At 37.6% G+C, this 24,013-nt stretch overlaps 1 protein-coding gene across 7 annotated transcripts in view; it reads left to right on the top strand.

Annotated features, from left to right (window-relative positions):
- The window catches only part of FSIP1 (fibrous sheath interacting protein 1), a 174,699-nt gene that overhangs the window by 40,298 nt on the left and 110,388 nt on the right, over nucleotides 1–24,013 (top strand). For 6 of the 7 annotated variants that reach the window (XM_045524383.2, XM_010965126.3, XM_045524382.2 and 3 more), the window contains 2 exons: nucleotides 5,997–6,155; nucleotides 17,246–17,386. In XM_045524383.2, the coding sequence (XP_045380339.1) occupies nucleotides 5,997–6,155; nucleotides 17,246–17,386 (300 nt within the window). The remainder of the gene's footprint in view (nucleotides 1–5,996; nucleotides 6,156–17,245; nucleotides 17,387–24,013) is intronic. The other variant, XM_045524386.2, reaches the window with a different exon arrangement.

Below are 24,013 nucleotides of genomic sequence, written 5' to 3'. Positions count from 1 at the left end.
CTCCCCTATTAAGTCACCTAAACAAGTATCTCTGTCCCAGGTCCCGGATCTAGGGAACCCAGCCTAGGACATGTAGGTTCAGAGGGTAGTTTTTGCTCTGGGAACAGAAGCAGTGCACATGCAGCAATACCTGTGGCCAGTCGAGGAGAGCGTGCCAGTCCATGGCTGCTGCTTCTGCTTGGAAACCCCAGCCCAGGGCTGCCTGGATCCTCAAAATTGTTAAGAGAAGCTTGAAATTCAGATTTTTAAAATAAGAAACATTCCTATTTTATTTTAATTAATCAATTTATTTATTTATTATTTATTGGACTGTGTAAGGGCTTTATTGAAAATATACACAGGGCGCTAAGACAACGGGGGTAACTAACCTTCCCAAGGGCTGAACATGCTCATCAGGCAGTACTCTGTAATGGGCGTGACACTGGTTTCGAATATTTAAAGAGGGCCAGTAACCAGGGGAAGGCTGTTCCACCTCTGGAAATACTCTGCCAGTGCTGGAGATGTGCAATAACATGGAAAGTGGGGATGAAAGTCATCTGGAATGTCCACGGTATTGGGTGAAACATTCCTCTTTTTAAATGTTGATAGCTCATTCATTAAAAGATGTGGGCAAACAAAATCTCTACCCTCCTCCCTCACCCCAAACCCAAAATAAATCTACAGAACATCACAGACTACAATTGCCAAATAATCTTTTCTGAGCTGGTGGTGACCCAGTAGGGCCTGTATCTAGGAATGAACAAAAGTGTTGCTGTCTGGGCTGGTAAGATTGGCCAGGGAGGTTCCCTGCCAATGCAGAGGACAGGCCTCTTAGCATCTGTTGTGTTTTGTGAAGAGGGAGCAGAGAGTGAGTAAGGCAGACTGCTAAACACCCACATAATTCTGAGATATTTTAGCTTTAGGATTCATGGTAACTTGTTTATTTTATTAACCAAAGCTAAGATAACAGTAAGAATTAGGGGACCTTAGTCTTGTTCCTGGTTTTGTTCTTAATTATGAAGTTGGACAAGCTGCTGCCCACTGATTCTCTGGGTACCAAACCATGTTGTGATAGGTCTTCTGTATATATTCTCAGGATGCTTTAACAATGAATTTTTGTTGTTAATATTGCCTTTATGTATTATTTTTGTTATTATTTATACCTTGGCCCTCTCTTTATTTTAAATTCTTCTCCATCATTTAGTTTTAGGTAGATTTTTTGTTACAAATACCATATAGCTGGCTTTTGTTACTGCTGTTGTGTTTTTATCTTTAATTGTTTCTTTGTCTTTTGTTATTTCCTTATTATTTGTCTTTTAATGAGGATATTTAATTTATTCCTATTTATTATGACCACTGATCATTTTTGGACCTTTTCCTGACATCCTATTTTATATTTTATTTATTATATTTGTTTTGTTTTCTTAACTTCACCAAACGTTTTCCTCTTATGGTTTGAAAATTCAATATCCTATTTTTGATCTACTGCTGTTAACCCTCGAGTTCTTAAAATACTTTAACTGTGTATTATCTTTTCAACCTCAATAGTTAGTCTCTAAAATCTTCTATTTTAATAAGACAGAATCTTTGGTATGCTTTTTTTTCTCTCTTCTCCCATTTCCTCTCCTCGAGAATTGAAATCACCTGGAATTTTGGATCCAGAGTATTACATGTTTTTCATTTTGGAAACAATATGCTTCTTATATTTTAGGAATCTTTCTCAATAGTAGTGGCCAACTTTTAACTGCATCATTAACTGTGTATTTAGGCTCAACTAATTGTCTATTTGTACAAATCATTTTTCCTGAGTTATTCTTCTGGAATTAAAAAAAATTTTCTGCTAAGAATTGATGGTGTATAGATAATTTTGAGTGTTTGCATATTCAAAAATTTGTTTTTCCCTCATTTGAGTGATAGATTCAAATGGTAGCTTCAGATGATGGTAACTAAGTTCTAGATGCAAAATCCTTTCTTTCTAGAAGTGTGTAGAATTTTATCTTTATTTTGGAGTTAAGTTTTATTGGAACCTGTTTATTTATGTCTTTAAAAACATTTTTGTTCCTGCATGCTACCTTGTAGGTAGGCCCTTTTTATCTGAAGATCCAAGTCTTTCTCCTATTCAGAAAATTATCTTCTATTATTTTTTCCCTTTTGTCATGTCTTTTTCTCCCCTTTTGGGCTTCTTATAAAGTGGGATATCAGTTGGGAATGTGATTGACTGCAAGTAACAGGAAACTTTATAAAAAGTGACTTAAACAAGTAAGAAATTAATTTTTTTCAGTAACAAGAAATCCAGTTGTAAGAGGCTAGTGTCTTTTTATCTTCTGGACCCACATTCTCAGTGTGGTTTTGGGTTTAGGTGTGCAGGATTGCTGCTATATCTGTAGGTAATATGTTCATTTTCTAGGCGGAAAGAAAAGGGGAAAGGGAAGGCGGAAAGAGACTCCTCTGAAGCTTTGCCTTTTCGCTTGGGAAGGTAGTTGTCTCCACGACTTCCACCTGCATCTTATTGGCCAAATTGTATCACATGCTCATTTGGTTTGTACATCCCTACCAGCAAGACTGTGGATCCAGGTGTTTCACCTTCTCGTTTTTATAGCAGAGGAAGGAGATTGGAAAAGGGGACCAGGTCAGTCAGTGTACCAGCCCACAGATGGGTACAGAATCTTCTGGCTCTCTCTTCCAGGTTTTAAAATATTTTTCTTATAATCTTTATCTTTTTTGTTGTTTTGCTTACATGAGCTCATTTTATGATTTTCCAAGTTGAGTTTCAAACATCTATATTCTGCTGTTTAGCTGTGCAGCCCTCTTTTGAGATATTTGCTGTTATTTTAACTTATTGTTTGTTAAAATAATATTTGCTGAGAGTTCTTTTTGCAGGTCCTCTGAGGGGCAAGAGTGTCCTTTCTTAATATCTGACGTGGGAGATACACATTTAATGGAGAATCTATGAAGCCAGAGAGATGGTGGTGCATGTTGGAATAGAGATTCAGAGGAGGGAGATATGGATGTGGCAGGAAGAATTTAGGAATGATTTGAGGAAGGGGTCTGTCTCTTGCGTTCTCAAACTGTACCAAACTTGTTGCCATGCTTCAAATTTGCTGTACTCCTTCAGATTTTTGTGTGCCTATTTCTTTATGGAGTGCTCCACAACTTCATCTCTGACCAATCTAAATGTAAAGAGGATGACTAAAGTGATAATTATGTTTGAACTCCCCGGAACTCATGCCCTCTGGTTGTCCTTTATAGTGGTGAGTTTGATTATGTGGGTGTAATTTTCTCTTGAATTTTTCTGGGATACTTAGGATTTTTTAGAGATTTCCCCCATGTTGGGAACTCACACTTGCAACTAATGACACTTCCTAAAGCCAGGTGCCTCTACTGCCACCCTCCCTAGCCAAATGGGTTTTGCGTCAGATCTCAAATTACTCACATCTAAACTGGTATTGGATGGATGAGTCTGATCATGGACTCTTATTACCAGCCTGACCCTAGCTGTAAAGCAGGGTGGTGAAGAGCATTTTCTGGGTTCTGTCTTAGGGAGGCACAACTCCTAAAAGCTAGAAATTCCCCACACATTGAAAGTCTAGAAGGTGCTAGACAGACAGAAAAATACTTATCATCCACTATGTGTTGCATATAACTTCTTGCTGTAACTGCATAAAGCACTAAACTTTTAAATTTCTATTGCATTTAATCTGACATGTTCTTTTACCTCCAGTGTCATTAACAAAGAATTCTATTCAGACAAGAATTTAAAATTTATTAATCAATATTTAGTCATCAATTCCATAGTTTAATTTTTTTGTCTGATTCTTTATTTCTCATTTAGGTCATACAGTATTTATCACTTTTATTTAAGAAAAATTAATCAGAGTTTTTTATTTGTGAGTAGTTAGGTAATTTTTTATATTTACGTATAACTTTCATATACCAACTTAAGTATATTTAAAATGTTTATTACTGTATCATATTCTTATATATAATCTAGTCACTTTCTCCCTATTTTCAGGCATTTGGGCTTTTTGTGATTAGGCTTTATTATAAATAACATGGCAAAAACTTATCATTGTTCTGGATTGCAAGAGACAGAGTCAGACTTTAGTTAGAAAAACAGAAAATGAATTCTTTGGGAGTCTTGGGTCTCTCACAGACCCCATGGGAAGTTTGGACCACTAGGTTTGTAAACCAGGCAGATATCAGGTAGCCAGAAACATGACCATAGAAACAGAAACAGGCTGGTTAAGGGCTGCACCACAGTCACCAGACATCCCCACTAAATGACCACTGCTGCCACCTTCACTGCTACCAACACTGGATCTGAGTGCTACTGCTGTCACTATCAATCACTTCCCTACTTTCTCTGCATCTTTGCGTCTCTCTCTCTCCCTCAAGGGTCAAAGACTAGGGTGTTCACTTCTGATTGGCTGAATCTAGGTCATTTGCTTGTCTTCTTGATGCCAGTAGGTAGGGAGAAGGAGTGTCTGGTGGGGACTTGTCCCTACAGAGACTTGTGCATTATTTGGTTTCACTGAAGCAGGAAGAGAGATTGGATGCTGGGGCCAGGGAGAGACAAATATAATCTTTCTGCATAAGTTTTTGCATGTACTTCTTCTGGTGACCACCTAGGGATTGATCCCTGGTAGTAGAGCCATGAAACCCAAGTGTATGAAATTCTTGGGCTTCCTTGCCCTCCAGCTGGCCCTTTATTCTTAGTGTTATTCATGATGCTTCTGTCCTTGTACTCCATGCTTCCCTTTGTGACCTCACCCATTATCACGATCTAAGGATTTGAACCACTATAGATATATGGGTGAGTCCAAAATACTCATTGCCAATCCAGGTCTCTATCTTGAACTTTAGACAAACACATTTAATTACCTAAAAATCTGTGGCTATCCTAGGGACATCTGTGAATATCAAAAGGCCCCAGACAGAATTCATCCTCATTTTTCTCCTCAGACCTGCCACGTCTCTGGTATTCCCTAGTTTGGTCAATGTGACCACCATCCCCCTAGTTGATAAGGTCAGGAATTTGGTTTTTATCCTTGGTCCTTACTCCTCCCTCTGCTCTTCCATCAAATTGTCCCCAGATTCTGTAAATTCTACTTCCTAAGTTATCTCTGGAATCTGTCCTGTGTTCTGCATTCCCAGGAAACATTCCAAGTTCAGGCGCTTATCATTTTTCTTTTTGATTATGACTTTTGCTTCTTAACTGGGTTTTCTACCTCCAGTCTTGTCCTCACCAGATCCAGTTTTAAAGTGCATAGCCAATCATGTTATTTCTTTAAGATGTTATTCAGATTATTTCTTCTAGGAAGCCTTCTCCTTGTCCCTCCTTGTTCACAGAGGTTGGGTTATCCTCCCTGGTCGCCGTGGAGCCCTGGGGTTACCAGCACTTTTCACACCTTGTTAAAATCTTTGCTGTCAAGAGACCAAGGACTCCTGAGGGCAGAAATTCATGAGATTGATATTGAATCACCAGTGTTAAGTGAATCAATGCCTCCAAACTCTAAGCACTCAGAATGAGATTTTTGAATGAAGTTATGAATGGGTTTTGACCCATTGTGAAACGTTAGTTGAATAAACTGTTAGATGACCAGTTACGCTCATGAAACCCAAACAACTGAGTTTATAGACCCTATGTTAGTTTTCAGTAACAGATTTTGAAAATAACGTCCGTTATAGGGTAAACATGATTTCTTCCTATTCAACATATCACAAACCACTTTGCAGAGTGGACAGATGAGAATGTTATGAGACCCAGACTGTAAGACTAAGAGATTTATTCCACAGGGGAAAACCCCCACAAAATATAAGAAAATACTTTACACAGAGTTGGCAGATAACGAAACCATGAACTATTTTATTTGTTTTCTTTTACTATCCCAAATTAATTCTGGTTTTTGTTTTAGTTTTATTTGTTTTTGTGATGAGCATTGATGTAGTAATCTGAAAGGTATATTTTGGAAAAACTGTAGCATGGGAATGACCTGGTGACCCTTGCTTCCCCTTAGGGAGATCAGTCTGGCTGGCTGGTCCCAGGAGAAGGATACACACTTGCAGTCACCCAGCATCAGCAGCTTGCTGAAATTGATATGAAACTCAAAGAACTCTCTGCAGCCTCCCCCGCAATTTCCAGCTCTTCTTCAAGACTTGAACATCAGAATGATGAGGTATATTTAACTCAAGAATCCATACATGATTCTGGTTTATGTGTGCTAAAGCCAGTTCACATAATTTGACAATCTGTTAACTAAAAAGGTTTCTTCCCAATTGCTTTTCCCATGAGTACAACCGCAGTGATAGTGATTTCCTAAATGTGTATTGTCCTTGAGTGACTTCCACTGCTATTCATTTTTCTTTCAGTTGGTGATTTGCTGGGATGGAGTCACTGAGGAAATATTTATTTTAATATCATTATATCTTTGTGATCTAAGCTAATTCTTGTCATGATCAGGAGAGGGGCAAGGGAAGAGCTATAGATACCACACCGCTTAGTCGTTTGAGAGCTTTATTTCTCTTTATTTCTCTGGTTCTAAGTATGAGCAATGGCAGCCACTTGTCCACTTGTCTCTGCCACATTCTTCTGGCTCCTTTAATTTAACAACAGGCAGTGAGGCTCCCTCTGTTGATGACTTCTTCCCTGTTAGGGTTTTGAAAGGAATGTTTCTTCTCTTAAAAGTTCTCTCAAATATTCTTTTACAAGGCTAGTAGAAGGTAAAGAAAAACTGAAAAGTAATAGCAGCTTTGGAAAAGTAAAATGATTTTCCCTCCCTTATACTGCAGTACTTCACGGGATTTAGTTTGGGATTGGGTGGTACTTTTTGTCTGAAGAGAAAATGGCTGGTCTTTTGTTATTCTACTAACCCTCTACCAGTTTTGTAAACATATCACCAAATCATTTTCTGTACAATTGTATTTATTTTATTTTTTGGTATTTTAAATTGAAGTATAGTTGATTTATAATACTATGTTAGTTTCAGGTGTATAGCAGAGTGATTCAGTTATATATATATATATATTTTTTTTCAGATTATTTTCCATTATAATTTATTACAAGAAGTTGAATATAGTACCCTGTGTTACCCAGTAAATCCTTGTTGCTTATCTATTTTATGTATAGTAGTTTGTATCTGTTAATACCTACTCCTAATTTATCCCTTCCCCCCACCTTTCTCCTTTGGTAACCGTAAGTTTATTTTCTATGTCTGTCTGTTTCTGTTTTGTATATAGATTCATTTGTATTATTTTTTAGATTCTAAATATAAGTGAGATCAGATTATATATGTCTTTGTCTGTCTGACCCACTTCACTTAGTATGATACTCTCTAGATCCAGCCATGTTCCTGCAGATGGCAATATTTCATTTTTTTTGTGGCTGAGTGGTTATATATATATACACACATACACACACCCCCGTCTTCTTAAATGTTTGTGATGGGCATTTGTGTTGTTTCCATGTCTTGGCTATTGTATATAGTGCTACTGTGAACATTGGGGTGCATGTATCTTTTTGAAATAAGAGTTTCCATCTTTTCTGGATATATGCCTAAGAGTAGGATCGCTGGATCATATGGCAGCTCTATTTTTAGTTTTTTATGAAACCTCTATACTGTTCTCTATAGTGGCTGCACCAATTTACATTCCCACCAGCAGGGTTGGAGAGTTCCCTTTTCTCCACACTGTCTCCAGCATTTATTATTTGCAGACTTTTTGATGATAGCCATTCTGACTGATATGAGGTGATACCTCGTGGTGATACTGGTATGAGGTGGTTTTGATTTGCATGTCTCTAATAATTAGGGATGTTGAGCATCTTTTCATGTGCCTGTTGGCCATCTGTAAGTCTTATTTGGATAAATTTCTATTTAGGTCTTCTGCCCATTTTTTTTATTGGATTGTTTGTCTTTTTGATATTGAGTTGTATGAGCTGTTTGTATATTTTGGAAATTAATCCCTGTCAGTCTCATCATTTCCATATATTTTTTTCCATTCTACAGGTTGTCTTTTTGTTTTATTCATGATTTCCTTTGCTCTGCAAAAGCTTGTAAGTTTGATTAGGTCGAATTTGTTTATTTTTGCTTTTATTATTATTATTATTTGCCTAGGGAGACTGATCTAAGAAAATATATTGCTATGATTTATGTCAGATTCATTTTCTTTAATATTTTAGATGCATGTGATTTTTCTGATCTTTTAAAAAGATTTAAATATCAGTAGTCTATAGGTGATAATTCTGCCCTATAGTGAGTCTTTTCTCCAAACTGTCAGTTGAAGATTAGGAATCTGGCTTTGGGCCAGGTGAAACTACCTCAGGGGAAGGAGCAGTGTCGAGGTGTTCCAAAGAAAGTCTGATCGTGACACAACCTTTACGGGGCCATCTCAGTTTCCTTAGATTGTGTTCCTTAGGGCCAGGCACCGCTGCCTCTTAGCCCTTTACACAGCAATATGGTGGTAGTGGAAACCACTGTTTTCTGGATTGGGATCAGAGTTAATGGAAAACAGAGAATTGGAATCTCTGTCCCCACCCAAATATATCCCAGGACTTTGACACTAGTTATGTTGTTAGTTTATTTATGTTACTGGGTACCATTTCCCAAAAGGAGGAAGTCAGGATGGGGGAATAAAATTGTTCAGGGACATTCTTTGTTCTTTTTATGTTACCGCTAATTTTTGTTGTTGTTATTGTTGTTAGGTTTCAAGTGTAGCTGAGATCTTAAAGCTGAATAATGGTTCTAAAGATAGAAAGTGTCCTTTTTTGTGACTGTCAAATGTTATTCTTGAAAGAGAGACTGAGAATTTAGAGATTTGTTTAGCCATTAGGACTTCAAATAAAGCACGACAGATTCTCTCACTGTAGTCTAAATCACATTTTCAGAGTTCACATTTACATTTCAGGTAAAATATTCAAAAAATCATAAAGAGAAAACCAGCACATTACTTAGTTGTTACATACTGATATTATATATTTTTACGTGAAACAACGTATATTCAGAGAGAAAAGAGAGCACTGCGTTTTGGGACTCCCATTGGGTGCAGAAACAGAAATGTAACATCATAGTTGCTGAAAAGAAATAATTAATGCTTCTTGCATGCAAAAAAGAATATCTTTTGAGCTTTTGTTCAATTTCCTGTTGGCATTTCCTCTTTTCTAACTAAAACCAGCATTGCACATTGACTTTTCAAGCCAGAAATGTTAACGTAGCAAATTATTTTATGGATATTATTTTTGGATTGAAATTCTTTTTAAATAATACACTGAAAAGTATCTCGGATAAACCCCACATGTCTGTTCAGTTGACAAATGGCCTCCAATCTATTGCTGAACCACAAATATTTATAATGCAGAGTCATGTTATTTTTATTTTTAACCTGTCTGCAAACCATTAACTCACAAGTAATTTTTCTCCATACTCCTTAAAGAAAGAATGTCTTTTAAGTAGAATATAAATTTCCGTTTTCAGCAATCAATTCAGTAAATATTAATCATGTGCTCACTGTGTGCAAGGAATTTCAGGACACTGAAAATGAACCAGGCATGTATAGGACCATGGAGTCAGAGAGCCTCGCTTCAAGTTCTGGCTCTTCCACTTACTAGTTCTGAGGACTTGGGCATTAATTAGAAGCACTCTAACCCCCAGTTTCCTCATCTATAAAATAGTAATGATAATATTATTCCTTAGGGTTCTTGTAAAGTATAAATGAGTTAATATATGAAAAGTACTTAGCACAATGTATGAACAAAACTAAAGCAATAATGTTATTGTTATAATAAGTGACTTAGGGAACTTACTTTCTTTTGGGAGGCATAGAATATACATAGATAACTGTGGTACAAGACAACATAGGTAAGAACAATAGAAGGCTGTAAGCAAAGTGCTATGCTGGTTCAGAGGAGAGAGAGAGAAAGCACATCCAGAAGGAATATCAAGAAAGTTCATTTCCACAAGTGAGGGACAGGAGGAGGAAGAGAAACTAGTGAATGAGGCAGAAGGTATCAGAGGCCCAGGAGAAGGCTGCCATCACACAGTGTGAAGTTGAAAACTGATGGCCTTCAGGGCAAATTTGGCTCACAGATGGGGTTCTTTAGCCCACACAGAGTTCACAGGTTTTTTTTTTAGCAAACACTTGAAAAGTTGGTGAACTCATAAAAATCCAAATTTCTAGTTTCTTTTGAAAAATTAGAAAATTGGCAACATTAGGCTTGCAGCCTTGCTTGACGAACTACAGGATAGGGCTGAGTGGCAACTGCTGCTCCCTATGGTGCACAGATTCTCCAGTTTGCAGCAGTATCCATCAGGCCATACTGTACTGCAGGCCCTGGGCCTACTTCATGCATTTATGTAACTTGCCCAGCCCCTGCACAGACCATCAAACCATCTTTGAATGCCTGCTTATTTCACAAGAGATAATGTGGTAGTTGATGTTGAGTATCCAGATTAGTATGTGGCTTCATCTCTGACCTTAAAGCAGCTTGCAGGATACTGGAGAAGAGGGAGTAAACACAGAATAAGTTGTGCATGACTGACCAGACAATGAAATGAGAAGTACCACAATATGGAAACTGATCTTAGGAGAAGTATTGAAAATACATGCTGGGGAAGCACAGAGAAAGGGAAGATTATTTGATGAAGGAATGATATTTAAAAAATTCCTTTGGAGATTTAAAAATTTTGGTCAAGAAAGTAGTTTCCCAAACAAGTTGAAACATGCAGGCTTTCTGACTTACCTGATTATGGCAACTCTAAGGTACTAAGCTGGTAGGCACATAAGCCTGGGATGATAAATGTGCCTGAGTCAGGATAATTTGAAGGACTCCAGAAATGTGACTCAGGGATTAAGGAAGGGCTGGTTGTTGTGAAAGGAGCAGGTGAGAAATCTTCTTCTTATGAGCTTGCTGATTACAGTGTTCTCATGTAGGTGCCCTTGCTCTTAACTTGATGGCAGTGTTTTAAAAACAGCATTTGGCTTTTGCATATCTAATTTCCTTAGTGTAAAACAAAGCATGTGGTCACACTCAGAAGAAAGAATGGCATATTCCTGCTATTGCTGTAACGTGAGTAATATCATGTGATTGCCGTTTTATATCTGCTTTTTATTTTCATTTCATCAAAAGAGAACTAATTGGAGCAATTTTTTTTCTTAAGATCTGTGGTTTAACTCTGCATACCTTTCTGTATCCTTCCCCTAACCCTCCAACAAATCAGTCAGTTCTTTCCACATATTGTAAATCCCACCATAAAATTGAATGATGTTTCTATAATTTAGTTACTGTATTTCTTATTTGTAGCTGTGCTAGATCCCAGCTTTCTCTAGAAATATCTAAGATACAGGAGTATGTAAGCGTTCAATTTCTTAAATCCTTAGCAACTGGATTCAATAATAAATTCTATTCAGTTTGGCTCTTGTGAAGAAGTGTAATTTATTCATCTCTCATGCAATCAGTCTTACTAAATCTAGAATTCCAGTTCATGGTTAGATTTTTTTTTTCCTGGTTGGGAAAGAGTCTTCAGAAATTACTCTCATCGACAAAGACGTTTCTTTGTTCTTAAATCAACTAGTTTAATTGACTATAAAGATCCTCTTTAATTTGATTTATTTTCTTGTTCTTAAAATATTGATTCAGTTGTATACAATTTGGGAAGACCAACAAAAAAATAACATTTGATTGAGGAAAATTGTAGTTGTATCATTTCTTTCTTTGCCAAGGGAATACTGACCAACAATGAACTGTTTTTCAGTCTCTTCCTGTTTCCACATTAGCTGAAACTGAGGAACTGTTAAACATGATTTGACATGTAATCCCTGAAAGATGTTTTATTGTTGACTCCAGGGATTTACAGAGTTCCGATAATGGCCATACTGTCCACTTGACCTCAAATTACTTAATATGCTGGTTGAGGGCAGGAACTGAGGAATTTTTAATGTATGCTAGTCACAAGCACAGATACCTTATTGACCATCTGCTCATTTCAAACACCTACAGAAGTATGCCACAAGAGCCTGGATTTCTGGGTTGAGGAATAAACAAGAAGTTACTTCAGAGGTCCTTGCCTCTGATGCTAACCTGGCAAACATTCCCAGTTAAATCTGGGGAATTCTTGCCACCTATGTTTTACAGATGACTTTGAAGTTTATATTTCTGGGTTTTCTATGTTAAGCCTCCTATGTCATCAAGGTTTCTTTCATTTCATGGAACTATTTCAAAATGACAGAAACAATCTGGCTGAAAGATTTTTTCTTTATTTTTAGTACTGCCAGGCAAATGATCCACCTAATGACAGGAAATAGCAGTAGCCTGTGGGAAAATATACCATTAGCTTGAAAACATCAGGCAAGCTGGCTTTATTTAGGCAGGCTTGTATTTTTCTGACCCTTAACTCATGCCTTATTTTCATATCAGGTAACTTATAAAGGTGTGACTAATTTTCTCTGTATTTGGCTGTTAGAAACAAGTTTACTTAGCTTTAAAAACCCCGTTGACTCAGCACCACAGCTAGTTTTCTGAGGATGAACTTAGAATCCCTTGGCGATCAATTAGTTAAAACAACAAATACCTATTGACTTCAGGGCCAGTTATCTTCCTGTGGCTTCTTAGATATTCTGTGCATATCACGAAGAGCTTTTACTGAACTGAGTTTTACTTTAACTGAATAAAAGCATTCCTGCATGACTCAGAAACATGGAAACTATATGGATCTGAGAATCCGCTCCAAACTTTCTCCCAGAGGAAGTTAAGATTTTTCTGATGATCAGGAAAACAGACGGTGCTTATTGGCACTTTGATATGACAGTAGAACCTCTCCTGACACCACAGAGCTTCTTGAAGGTACCAATGAGTGATCTTTGCCAGAACCAATTATTACTTACCTTTTCTTGTGCCCTCTTGGCTTCTGCTTTCATCACCTGCTCTCCCTCAAATATTTGTACTGTATGGTTATGCTATCAGAGACTATGACTGAGGAAAGATATTATATATCCTTGGATTTAACTGTGGAGAATTGCAAACTCATAAGCTTTTAGAGTTGAGAGAAACTTTCTCGAAAGAAACTTTCTCAGAATAAACTTTCTCAGAAGAAACTGAGACCCAGAAAGAAACAGCAACTTGCTCAAAAGTACACAGCTGCTTGTACCAACAGAACTGGGGCTAAAATTTAACCTTCAGGCCCGTATCTTTTGGATACAGAGAGCCACATTGTCAAAGCAGAATGGAAACAGCCTTGGTATAATAATATTTTTGTTTTCTTAAAAATAAAAAAATGACTTTATGCTTATGAAATCAGTACATGTTTATTGTAGAAAATTCAGAAAATAAGAAAACATCTACAAAATGTAAGATAAGATTATCAAGATTTTTACCATCAAGTTAGATTTTTCTTCCAGTCTGTTTCTCTACAGATGTATCCACATATACACATACATACACAGTATACCAGTAAGAGTTCTGGGTAAGGAACAGAGAAAACACCCAGCTTGGATTTTGAAGATAATTAAATGAAGTGACTATTTATAGATTTAAAGGAGCCAATAAGGGATGTTGGGCCACCTAGGGATTAGTTACAGTGGGTAGGGGAAAGAGAAAGTGTATTGGAGCTTAGGGAGAGCTAGAGCTGTGGTGGAAGAATCTGCCATCCAAAATTGTAATCATATCGGGCATGAGCAAAGGAGTAACCAACTCCTCCCTCTTCATTGTGACAATCTGAGCTATAGTTAATTTCCCTAACTGTTTCTCTGGCAATCTGATGGAAGTTGGATTGTCAACAATGATAGGAGGCAATTTTGCTTATGCTAAAAGTAACCTCTGGATTGGGAGAAATTAGAGACCTGATGGGGAAGCCATCCTTTGAGCTTTCCTAGATCGGTGATTCTTGTGGTGGGGAATGTCCCTTGCTGAGACCCTGGACAGTGTGCCTATGGGGTCATTTCAAGAGAAGATGCTTCTATGGGGCATGAAGCTGTTAAGCCAGGGTAGCTTCTGTGCCCCTTGTACCTATACTGTTATGACGTGGACTGTAGCAAAAACTCCCATTGAAGAGGGATACCTGACACTACCCTGCTGTGTTTTCTGTCCTGTATCCTTCTGAGTAGCCTGGTCCAGGTGTGGCCTCTGTTTGTCTTTGAGCATGAATATTCAATTGAATCTAAGAAAATCCCCTTAATGAGCACCTTGGGGATCCATTGCTGTCAATATCATAATGCCAAAGCAGGGAGGGGAAGGGGAAAATACCTCGAGCTCTTTTTCCTCCTACCCTCCAGTCTCCTCTAACACTCCTCCCCCGACACTGACTAAACCTAACCCAAGACAGAGGTCAAGGAGGAAGAGTGATCATCCCAGCTTGCATCAGATGCTCACCACAGTTGATCATCTCGTGTTGGTGGATAATGCTGCCATGTCCATAAAGCTGCCCTGAACATTCATGTACCAGGTTTGAGTCATACATTTTCATTTCTCTTGGATAGATTCACAGGAGTGGAATTGCTGAGTCATAGGACAGATAAATGGTTAACTTTCTAAGAAACTGCCAGTTTTCCACAGTGGCTATGCCATTATATAGTTACACCAACAATATGCAAGAGTTCCGCTTGTTCCACACCTCTCCAACGTTTAGTGGTAACAAATGTTCATCTGGACCATTCTGGTGGCTATAGGGTGATACCTCATTGTGATTTTAATTTGCATTTCCCTGATGACTTAATTATGTTGAGGACTTTTCATATGCTTGTTTGTTATTTACATATCTTCTTTTACAAAGTATCTGTTCAAGTCGTTTTAGAACTGGATTTTTAAAAATTATTTGTTTTTGTTTGCTTTATTATTAAATTCTGTTAGTTCCTTCTATGTGATACACTGGATACAAGTCCTTTGTTGGATTTGTGTATTATATTTTTCTCTCAATCTGTGGCTTTTCTGTTTTCTTACTGGTGACTTTGGATAAGTAAAATTTTAAAATATTGATAAAGAATGGTTTACAGACCTTTCTTTCTGTTTTTGCCTACCCAAAGATTTTTTAAAAATCCTAGTTGTGGATTATTTAAAATGATATTCTTTCTTTTAAAAAAATGATTTCTATTTAAAAATGAAATCCAGTTTGGATGTTTTTCAGATCACTGTGTTCTATAGACTAAATGTTTGTGACTCCACCAAATTCTTATGTTGAAATCTAAGCCTCAATATGATGGTGTTTAGGTGTGATTTCATCAAGGGGGTGGAGCCCTCATGAATGGAATAAGTGTCCTTATGAAAGAGACCCAAAGAGCTTCCTTGTCCCTTTTGCCATGTGAGGACACAGCAAAAAGATGGCCTTTTAGGAACCAGGAAGCAGGCTTCACCAGACACAAAATCTGCCAGTGCCTTGATCTTGGACTTACAAGCCTCCAGAAGTGACAGAAGTACATTTCTGTGGTTTATAAGACACCCAGTCTGTGGTGTTCTGTAATAGCAGCTTAAACAGACTAAGACGGTATGTATCCTACTTCATAGTGGGTCGTAAAATGCCAGATGTCTAGAGCTGCAAAGAGATATTGATACCATCTATTCTGAATTCCTAACTTTAGGTTTCCTTTTTAAAGACAGTTCTGATAATAATTTGCTGTCTAGATGCTTCTAGTGATCAAGAGCTACCAGAAATGAGTCCCCTTTGGGGGAAAAGGAATCACTTCTTGAAATAGATGTACACTTTTAATGTTGCCTCATTAGAATTTTATACAGTATGAATGTCATTGAAACATTAGTGTGATCGGAGTTCTGAGAACCACAATTACAGTCTGTTGGCCAGTGCTTCTACAGCTTCAGGATTATGGTTTGTACTGGGATGTGGACAGGGATTAGTCACCATCCCTGTCTGGGCAGTAGCACTGTGGAAAGTGCAGTGAGGGAACCTGTGACATGTCTGGGAGAATAACTGCCCTTCCTGGGTATGTCATGGAATATTTTGTAGTGACAATATGTTTGTGCTGGGCTTAAAAAGAATAGGAGTCTGCATAAGGAGTTGGAAGGAAGAGGCATGGAGTGGTGAACTAGCAGTGAATGTTGCTGTGGCTTTGGGTCTGAGATCACATGATTGGAGATGATAAAGAAATAGTCAGGGCTCAGGCCATGAAGGAGTGGGTGAGGACTTGCACTTCAAGTCAATAGTTGTCAAATTTTCCAGCAGTTGTGCTTCAGGTGGTATGTCTCCAATTCTTGCCTATTGAATCAGAATCTCTGGGGTGGAGGCTGGGCCTTTGAATATTTTCACAGGCTCTGTAGGTGAGTCTGAAGCACACTGGAGTTTGAAGACTACTGGTTCAAGTGAATGATGAGGAGACAGTGAGAAAGAGAGAAGGGCCTTGATTAAAAAGGTATTAAAAGTAAATTGGTGATGATTCTTGGTGACCAACTCTATGTAAGAAATGAGAATGTGGGAGGATTCTGGCTTAAGCAACTTCAGAATGTCACTTATGCCAGTCACCTGCATGGCAACACGGAGTAGGAGATCCGTGGAGAAAATGCAGGAAGTTTAGTTATAGGTATAGGGCCAGCTTACTGTGAAGAAATACTCATTTGAATCATCTAGAAATATTAACTTTGGGAGAATTTGGTTCTGTCACTTCAAATATTGCTGATAATAATAAAATACTTTCATTTTGTAATGCTTATTCTTTTCAAAGGACATATTCAGCTCATATTTGGTAGGTACTAAGATTTGTTGCATGCCTGTGTTGCACTATAATGACTTTTAGGCTAGATCTTATTATTATTATAATTTTGCAGATGATGAACTGAAACTCAGAGAGGTTAATTGATTTCCCTGAGGCCATCTCAGTCAGGAACCAGGTAGAGTCAGGGTGCAAAACTCCGGACTTGGCCAAATCTAGTTCTCTTTTTACTCTTACATAGCTGCCCCTTGTAACATGGATGGGCAAGGGTTTTTTTTCTTATTATTTACATGATGAACTTGAAGACCCGAAAAACTGATTTGCCCAAGATTCTAAGCTTATAAGTACAGACCAGTGACCAGAGCCCAGGTCCCTGCTCCCTGCCCATTGCTCTTTTCACTCTAACTTCCTGCTTTCCAGATGATTGAGTTTATTTGCCTACTTGTTTTATGTACAGCTGGACCTTTCATCCCTCAGATAAGAAGACTTTAGAGTTATAAATATCATTTTGAAGGGACGAAATATTTTTTGAGAAGCAAAGCCAACCTTCAAGGCTCAGTTGCTTTGGCATGATGTGTGAGGGTGCACTTCCAGCCTGTACCTGAATTTTTTTTTTTTAAATTAGGAGCCTGACCTTACTGGTGATGATAAAAATATGGAAATAACTCCAGGAGAAAAGGTACTTCAGAACACCAAAGAGCAACGGGATCAGCAGAATCGGTTGAAAGAGATAGATGAAGAGCTAAAAAAGATGAAGGAAAATGTGGTAAGTCTTTTTTTTCATTTAAAGTAGCCAATGATTGTATTAAAAATGTTCTAATTTCCTTTGACTGTTTTATGACTGTTTTTATATGTTACATCAGTCAGGAAAACTAACATGGGTGTTTGTCAGTAAGGATTTGAATAAAAGCTAAAAATATAATTCATAGAACTTAAAGTAGTATTATGATTAATTTATATGACATAATAAACCTGTGAAATACTATCTTAAGTCAAAATAATGACCCATATGCCTAGTATTCTGTGTCTGACAGTGACATAAATGTTCTTTTTGTGTGCAGAAAAATTTAGTATTCTCCACAAAATCATCTTTATATATTGAACTTAAAGCTTAAATACTCCCACTTTTTGTTCATAATTAATAATATATTATTACTCATTAATATTAATACATTTTAAATCCATCTTGAACCTATTTCATGTTTTAATTGCTTGCCACTTAAAGATATATTATTGCTGATGAGAGAAAACTCTTAAATCAACTGAACTGTGAGCTAGTTGATATTCTGAACCTATTAGAAATGCTCTAAATATTATAATTTTCCAGCTACCCATGAGCTATTTCTTACTGGATTCTTGGCTTTTGCCTAAAATTTAACATGACAAGGCTGAACTTGTGATTCCACCTGCATCCTTTCTCCCAGGGCTGGTCTTATAATTGCCAGCAGTACCTACTTTCTGTCTCATACTAAATCCTGTTACCTTGAAGATCTTCAAGCCTCATTAAATTTTAACAAGTGCTTCTAATTTGTTGCCATATCTTACCACTGTTCCTTATGACTCTTTGAAGGTCTTTTCTTTTTTGTCCCTACTTGTATCACCCTTCTCTGAACATTGTTATCTCCTCTCTAGCTACTTATAATCTGGTCAGTCTCTTCTCTCATTATTCCTGTTTATATGCTGCCCCACGAGAGTAAGCATCAGGTAAGTGACTGATTAAATCTGATCTCTTCAGAGCTCTCCAAGAGTGTCCACCAATCCCAACCAAGATTCTTTACCCTTACGGTCATGTCCAGCTGAACTGCTCTTATCATTTGCCAGCATGGACAGCAGCACTGACTTGGACCTAGAGAGTGTCCTGGTCAACCTAGAGGGAGTCAGGCAGCAAATCTAAAGGGAAGAAATGCATCGTGCTTCTCTTTATCATTCATTTTTGTTTACTTTTCATGGAACTTAATGGGATTATATTTCACGGAGACCTGTGTCCTCATTTTCTGAGGGATTGTTTTCTCCTGGAGTCTGCTGATATGGAGAAGAAGCAGAAGTAGGAATGTTAGGAAGCATAAAGGGGCTCTTGGCTAGTAGTTGTGGTGGTGATGACGGGCATTGCCAGATTGGTAAATGTGATAAATAAAATGTTTGTGATTTGACTGGTTTTGAAAACTGTTGCATTTCTCACCCCCAATCCAAGGCAGGCAAATCTGTCATTCTCCGTAATTCAGTTCTCCTAATTTTTGACCATTTATCATGTGCCTTGGACATGTATCCATTCTTTTCCACCATGTCTCTATCATTTTAAAATTTTGACTCAAAACCTGGGTCCTTAGGAAAGCTTACATTTTATTCCAGTGCCATATGATGGTTGGCTAGGCTTAAAGAGATGATAAATATCAAAAGTTGGTTATCTAAGTAGAAAAGAATAACATGTAAGTAGAGAAGAGCCAAAAAAAGTAAACAGAGGAGAACAATTATTGTGTACCTACTATGTGACAGGCACTGTTCCAGATACTCTACAATTTATTAACATAGCTAATCTTCACAACCACTCTGAGGTAAACACTACTATCCTCATTTCATAGATGTGGAGATGGAGGCCTGGAGAGGTTGAGCACCTTCCTCAGGGTTACACAGCTAGTGAGTGTGAGGAATTGGATTCAAATGGTTAGCCTCTGGCAACTATGCTATACCGCCTTTCTGGTACTTACTTGCTTTGCTTTTCTGATTACTATTATTTTTGGTTAATTAAATTGTGATAAATTTGTTATAACCAGTAATATTCATGGGCAGAATGTTTGGAATCCCTTATATAAATGATAATTTCACAGTTTTGTGTTTTATAGTCAACACTTGCAGAAACTTGTATATGGTAGATAAAGGCACATGAGTGTTGATCTGTAATTGTCTTTTTGTTTTAATTGCCTACTGTTTCCTAAGGTGCTATGGAATATATTGGGTACTGTGTGCATACTTCTGAGGGAAGAGCCTGTGTCTGTTTCAAATTCTGTAAAGCCTGTTGTCTCTCATAAACTTCCAGGTACTTTGTGGACTGGGAATCTGGAGACTGGAGGCTTTGTTTCAGTGTTGTTAGGAGCCTGCTCTGTTACCATGAATAAATCACTTCATCTCTTAGACACTTAGTTTTATCACTTTAGGAATCAAGGGAGTGGGGGTAGATGACCTCTGTCCTTTTGCCTGTGATTCTTGGCATATGTGTTTTTGGTGAGAGATGGTGTTACTTCTAGTTTCTAAAGCTTAGTTTGTGTGCTTCCTGAGTATTCATTGGTTGAAGCCTTCTATTGAGAGTTACATTTGAAATTTAGTGTAACACTTTTTAGGAGAATATGTGTATGTATGTGTGTGTGTGTGTGTGTGTGTGTGTATACCTTTATAAGCTAGCCTGCTACCTACAGACCAGAGAATCTGTTTTCTGAATAATGGCTTCTAGAAATGGCTAATTTTGTTGTTTGTTTTATTCTCCCTATTGCAGTGGATCATTGTTTCCAGATCAGTGATTTGGGTGAAGCAAGTAATCTGTGGCCATTGAATTGGCAATTAAAGGATCAAATCTGTAACCACTCTTAGGGATAGAAGAGGGAAGGAGTAAGCTCAGGGGCCATGTAGGAGCCCTATGGGGCACTCCTGGAGTGACATGGCTCCCAGCATTGATTTGTCAGTAAGGACTGGAGAAATGACTTAGTTCTATGTTCCCGATGGTAGCCTGAGGCTGCGGATGCACTTGCCTTGGTCAAGATTGGCTGTGAAAAGTGGGGTTTGATTTAACCGGGGGGTGATGGTATTGGTATCAGTGGATCTAGCTCTTAGGAGCTAGGGGAAGTAGCACAATGAAAAAGTGTGAGGTTCACCAATGTAATGTGAACATCAGTAAGCATGCAGGGGCCTGGACACCAGCTGTGTAAGTAGAGAAAGAATGAGCCCAGATGCTAGAAGCAGCACACGTGAAACTAATCTTTAGGATTTGCTTGGTATGAGTCAGCAGTGTCTTGCTGCTGCCGTGCTACATGTTGAGGAAGAGGTAAGCAAAATTGATCCTACTTGGATAGTACAGTGACAAGGATAAGGATGATGTTAAAACCAGGTCATATGAAGGACTGTTGATGAGACTGAGTGTATTTTTTTTGCCTGGTGAAGAAGAGACTGTGTGTGTGTGTGCATCCGTGTGCATGTGTGTGTTTGTGTGTTGTGGGGAAGGTGGGGAGGAATAGTTTGATAGAAAAATCACACATTTGGTAACTTCCCAAAGAGATCTGAAGGACTAACATTTGAAGTATTAGTTTTGTTCTTTATAGTGTAAGGAAAAAAGCATGGTGATTGGGAGGCTATAAAGCAACAGATTTCTGGTAAATACTAAGGAAGAAAGTTAGAACAGTCTCAGGGGGAGTGGTCTGTCTGGGGCAAGGTTTTCAAATTAGGCTGGGGTGACACTTGCTAGGTGGCCGTAGGGAGAATTTAAATATTAAAAAGGGGGCTTCATGGAGTAGGTCTGTTTCTCCAGCACAAGTAGGCAGCTTGTATGTGGCGAGTATGTGAAGGTGTTGTGCTTTGAGCTCTTTCTCACATATTGTTGAGGGGGCGGAATTTGTGTTGAGTCACTCATATCTCATGTAGTAGGTTCCCATGGGGTAAGGAGTATTGGCTTTGACTGTGAACTGTCAGGGTAACTACTTGTGTGGAGATAATTTGAGATGATAGAATCAAGAGACAATGGAAATAGCCATATTCGTAGTGTAAGCAACACAAGACAAACTGCACGGATACCCTCTCCATTGTTTGCCCTCTGGTACCTCTAACCCCTGATTTTCCCATCCAGCCCTGAGAGTTACATTTCCATTGTTTTGATACTCTGTAGATTTCTCTGCCCAGTCTTCTAACTCCACTCTGCTTTATATTACCTCCCTCGGTTCCAGCCCTGTTATGGGAGCTTCTATACATGGGACTTTGTGGTTATGAGTCAGACTGCTTGGGTTTTAATCTCAGCTCTGTACTTACTGTCTGTGTGACCTTGGGCAGATCTGCTGACCTCCCTGTGCTTCAGTTCCTAGATCTGTAGAATGGGGATAGTTGTAATTCATACCTAGCTTATGGGCTGTTATGAAGATTAAATTAGTTAACATATGTAAAGTACTTCCTTCCAACAGGGTCTAACATATTTTAAGTGCTGTGTAAACATTTTGCATTTTATTAACATTTTAATATGACATTTACATAAGCTTGTTTCTATGATAAGGAAGGGGAGGAGACAGGCTAGAGGATGAAATTGAAGACAGGGATAAGCCTTGGAGTAGAATCAAGATGCCCTTTTCCTGACTCAGGATGAAAGAAGGGAAGGGTGGCCTAGAAGGGCAAGTTCATAGATGAAGAGGAGATGAGAGAAGTAATGCCAAATGTTCTCTGTTTACTTGGTAAATTAGAGATTAAGCCGTATGGTCAGAATGAGAGGCACAGTGGGGATGGGGCCTTGAAGCAGGGTAGGAAAGGACTGGAATAGACCTTTCTGATGTTGAGGAAGAAGCAATGGTGAACAAAGAAGACTGCCCAGCTGAGGCTGGAAACCCTAGCTGTGAAATGGGGCCAGACAGTAAGGTTTGGAGTCTTCTCTGATGGCCCTCAGTAGTCCACCAAAAATGGAGAAAATGGATTGTGAGTTGAGGCCGGGGTGAGGAGAGGCTGGGTGATTGCAGTGTAAGATCAAGAAGGTAAGGGAATTGGTGGTGCCTATGAGACCTTAACTAAAATTAAAAAAAAAACAAAAGCAAATATAATATGTACACTTCATATATCAACTGGGACCCCTTTCCCCTTCTTCAGCCTGGTTTTATCACTTATATACCTGCTATAGAATATCATATTGTCATCAAAAGAATGAGGGAGATCTATGTATCTTGGAATGATGTCTACGATATTGTATGAAGGAAAATAGCCTGTTGCATAAGACAATGATCGATATTATTCCGCTTCAAAAACAGAAAAAGTCATGGAAAAATCTTGAAACAATAGGTACCAAATGCTTAACAGTGATTACTTTTAGAGAGGATGGAATGGATGGGGAGGTGAAAAAGGAAATTCACTTTTTATTACACTATTTAAAGGGAAAGTGTACTGGGATTATAGGTGATTTTTATATTGTTTCTCGTATTTTCCTTTATATTACAACTTTCCACAATATGCATGTTTAAATGTTTAAAAATATGGAAAGCATTGATGCATACAAAAGATCACTACTTATTGTCTCTCAATAAGTGGTTTTTATTTATTTAGAAAAATAGTGTGGATCATCACAAGGAATAATGTTCCGTCTTACAGTGATTAAAATTCATATTCAATCAACCTTTAGGCATTGTATATACTTATCAGACCAGTAAAAATAATGATAAATGTGATATAACTATATGTTAGTAGGAGATGTGGGGAGTGGGGACAGCAGTATTTGAACATTATTTGTAGCTTTTTAAATTGGTTGTTTTTCCCTCTGGATAACAATTGGTCAATTGTTATAGTAATAGCTATAACATTATTTATATTTTAGACCTATGTAATTCCAAAGACTATTTTAGGAATATTTCCAAAGAAATAACACCCAAGGAAAACCAAACCAAACCAAACAAAAAACAACTTAAATACTCTCAATTAGAATGCCAAAGCAATTTATACACTCTTAACCCATTTAATACTATGGCAGGGTAACAAAATTTATAAATATATGAATTTTGTCAGTAAAGGGCTTTTAATTGGAAATGAGTGATACAAAATATAAAAATAAAAATTCTAGATAGATTCTAAGTACCAACTATAATTATGTAATGTATATATGTATACATATGACAACAATCTTAAGGGAAATAGAATATGTATTAATCACTTAGCTTTATTTTTTCCATCTTCTATTAAAAATTTCTTTATTCCAAAACAAAGGGGAGTCATAATTGAGGCAGTTGTGTTATTCCATTGTTTTATTTGTTAAAGGACATTTAAATCCTTTTATGTAATGATGGACTCTTTAAGTAATTAAATAATAACAATAATTCATGTTTGGTCTAATTTTTTTGAAATATTGAGTGTTCCATTCTGATAATAAAACTAAGGATTTTTTTTAAAATAAGGAACATCTTTAACTTCTAGGATTAGGTAAAAATGCCTTTAATAGAGTTGCATAATAATTCTAGCTTTCACAAATCAAAATAATTCAATTTTAGTTTTTGCATTTTCCAAGAAAGGATCGCCAGTATTATCTCATCTGATTGACTCTTTTAATGAGAAAATAGTCATAAAAATGTTTTGTTAGTATTGTTAGGAAAAGCTTTCCATGGTTCCAGTCATTCTAAATGCCTTGGACATACTTTTTAGGTCTTTATTGTATCTCTTTTTGATTCTCAGT

The sequence above is a fragment of the Camelus bactrianus genome, chromosome 6 (assembly GCF_048773025.1).
Source record: "Camelus bactrianus isolate YW-2024 breed Bactrian camel chromosome 6, ASM4877302v1, whole genome shotgun sequence".
In the NCBI taxonomy this organism is placed as follows: domain Eukaryota; kingdom Metazoa; phylum Chordata; class Mammalia; order Artiodactyla; family Camelidae; genus Camelus; species Camelus bactrianus.
Note: the sequence above shows the minus strand (reverse complement) of the source record. Positions and strands in the feature narration are given on the sequence as shown.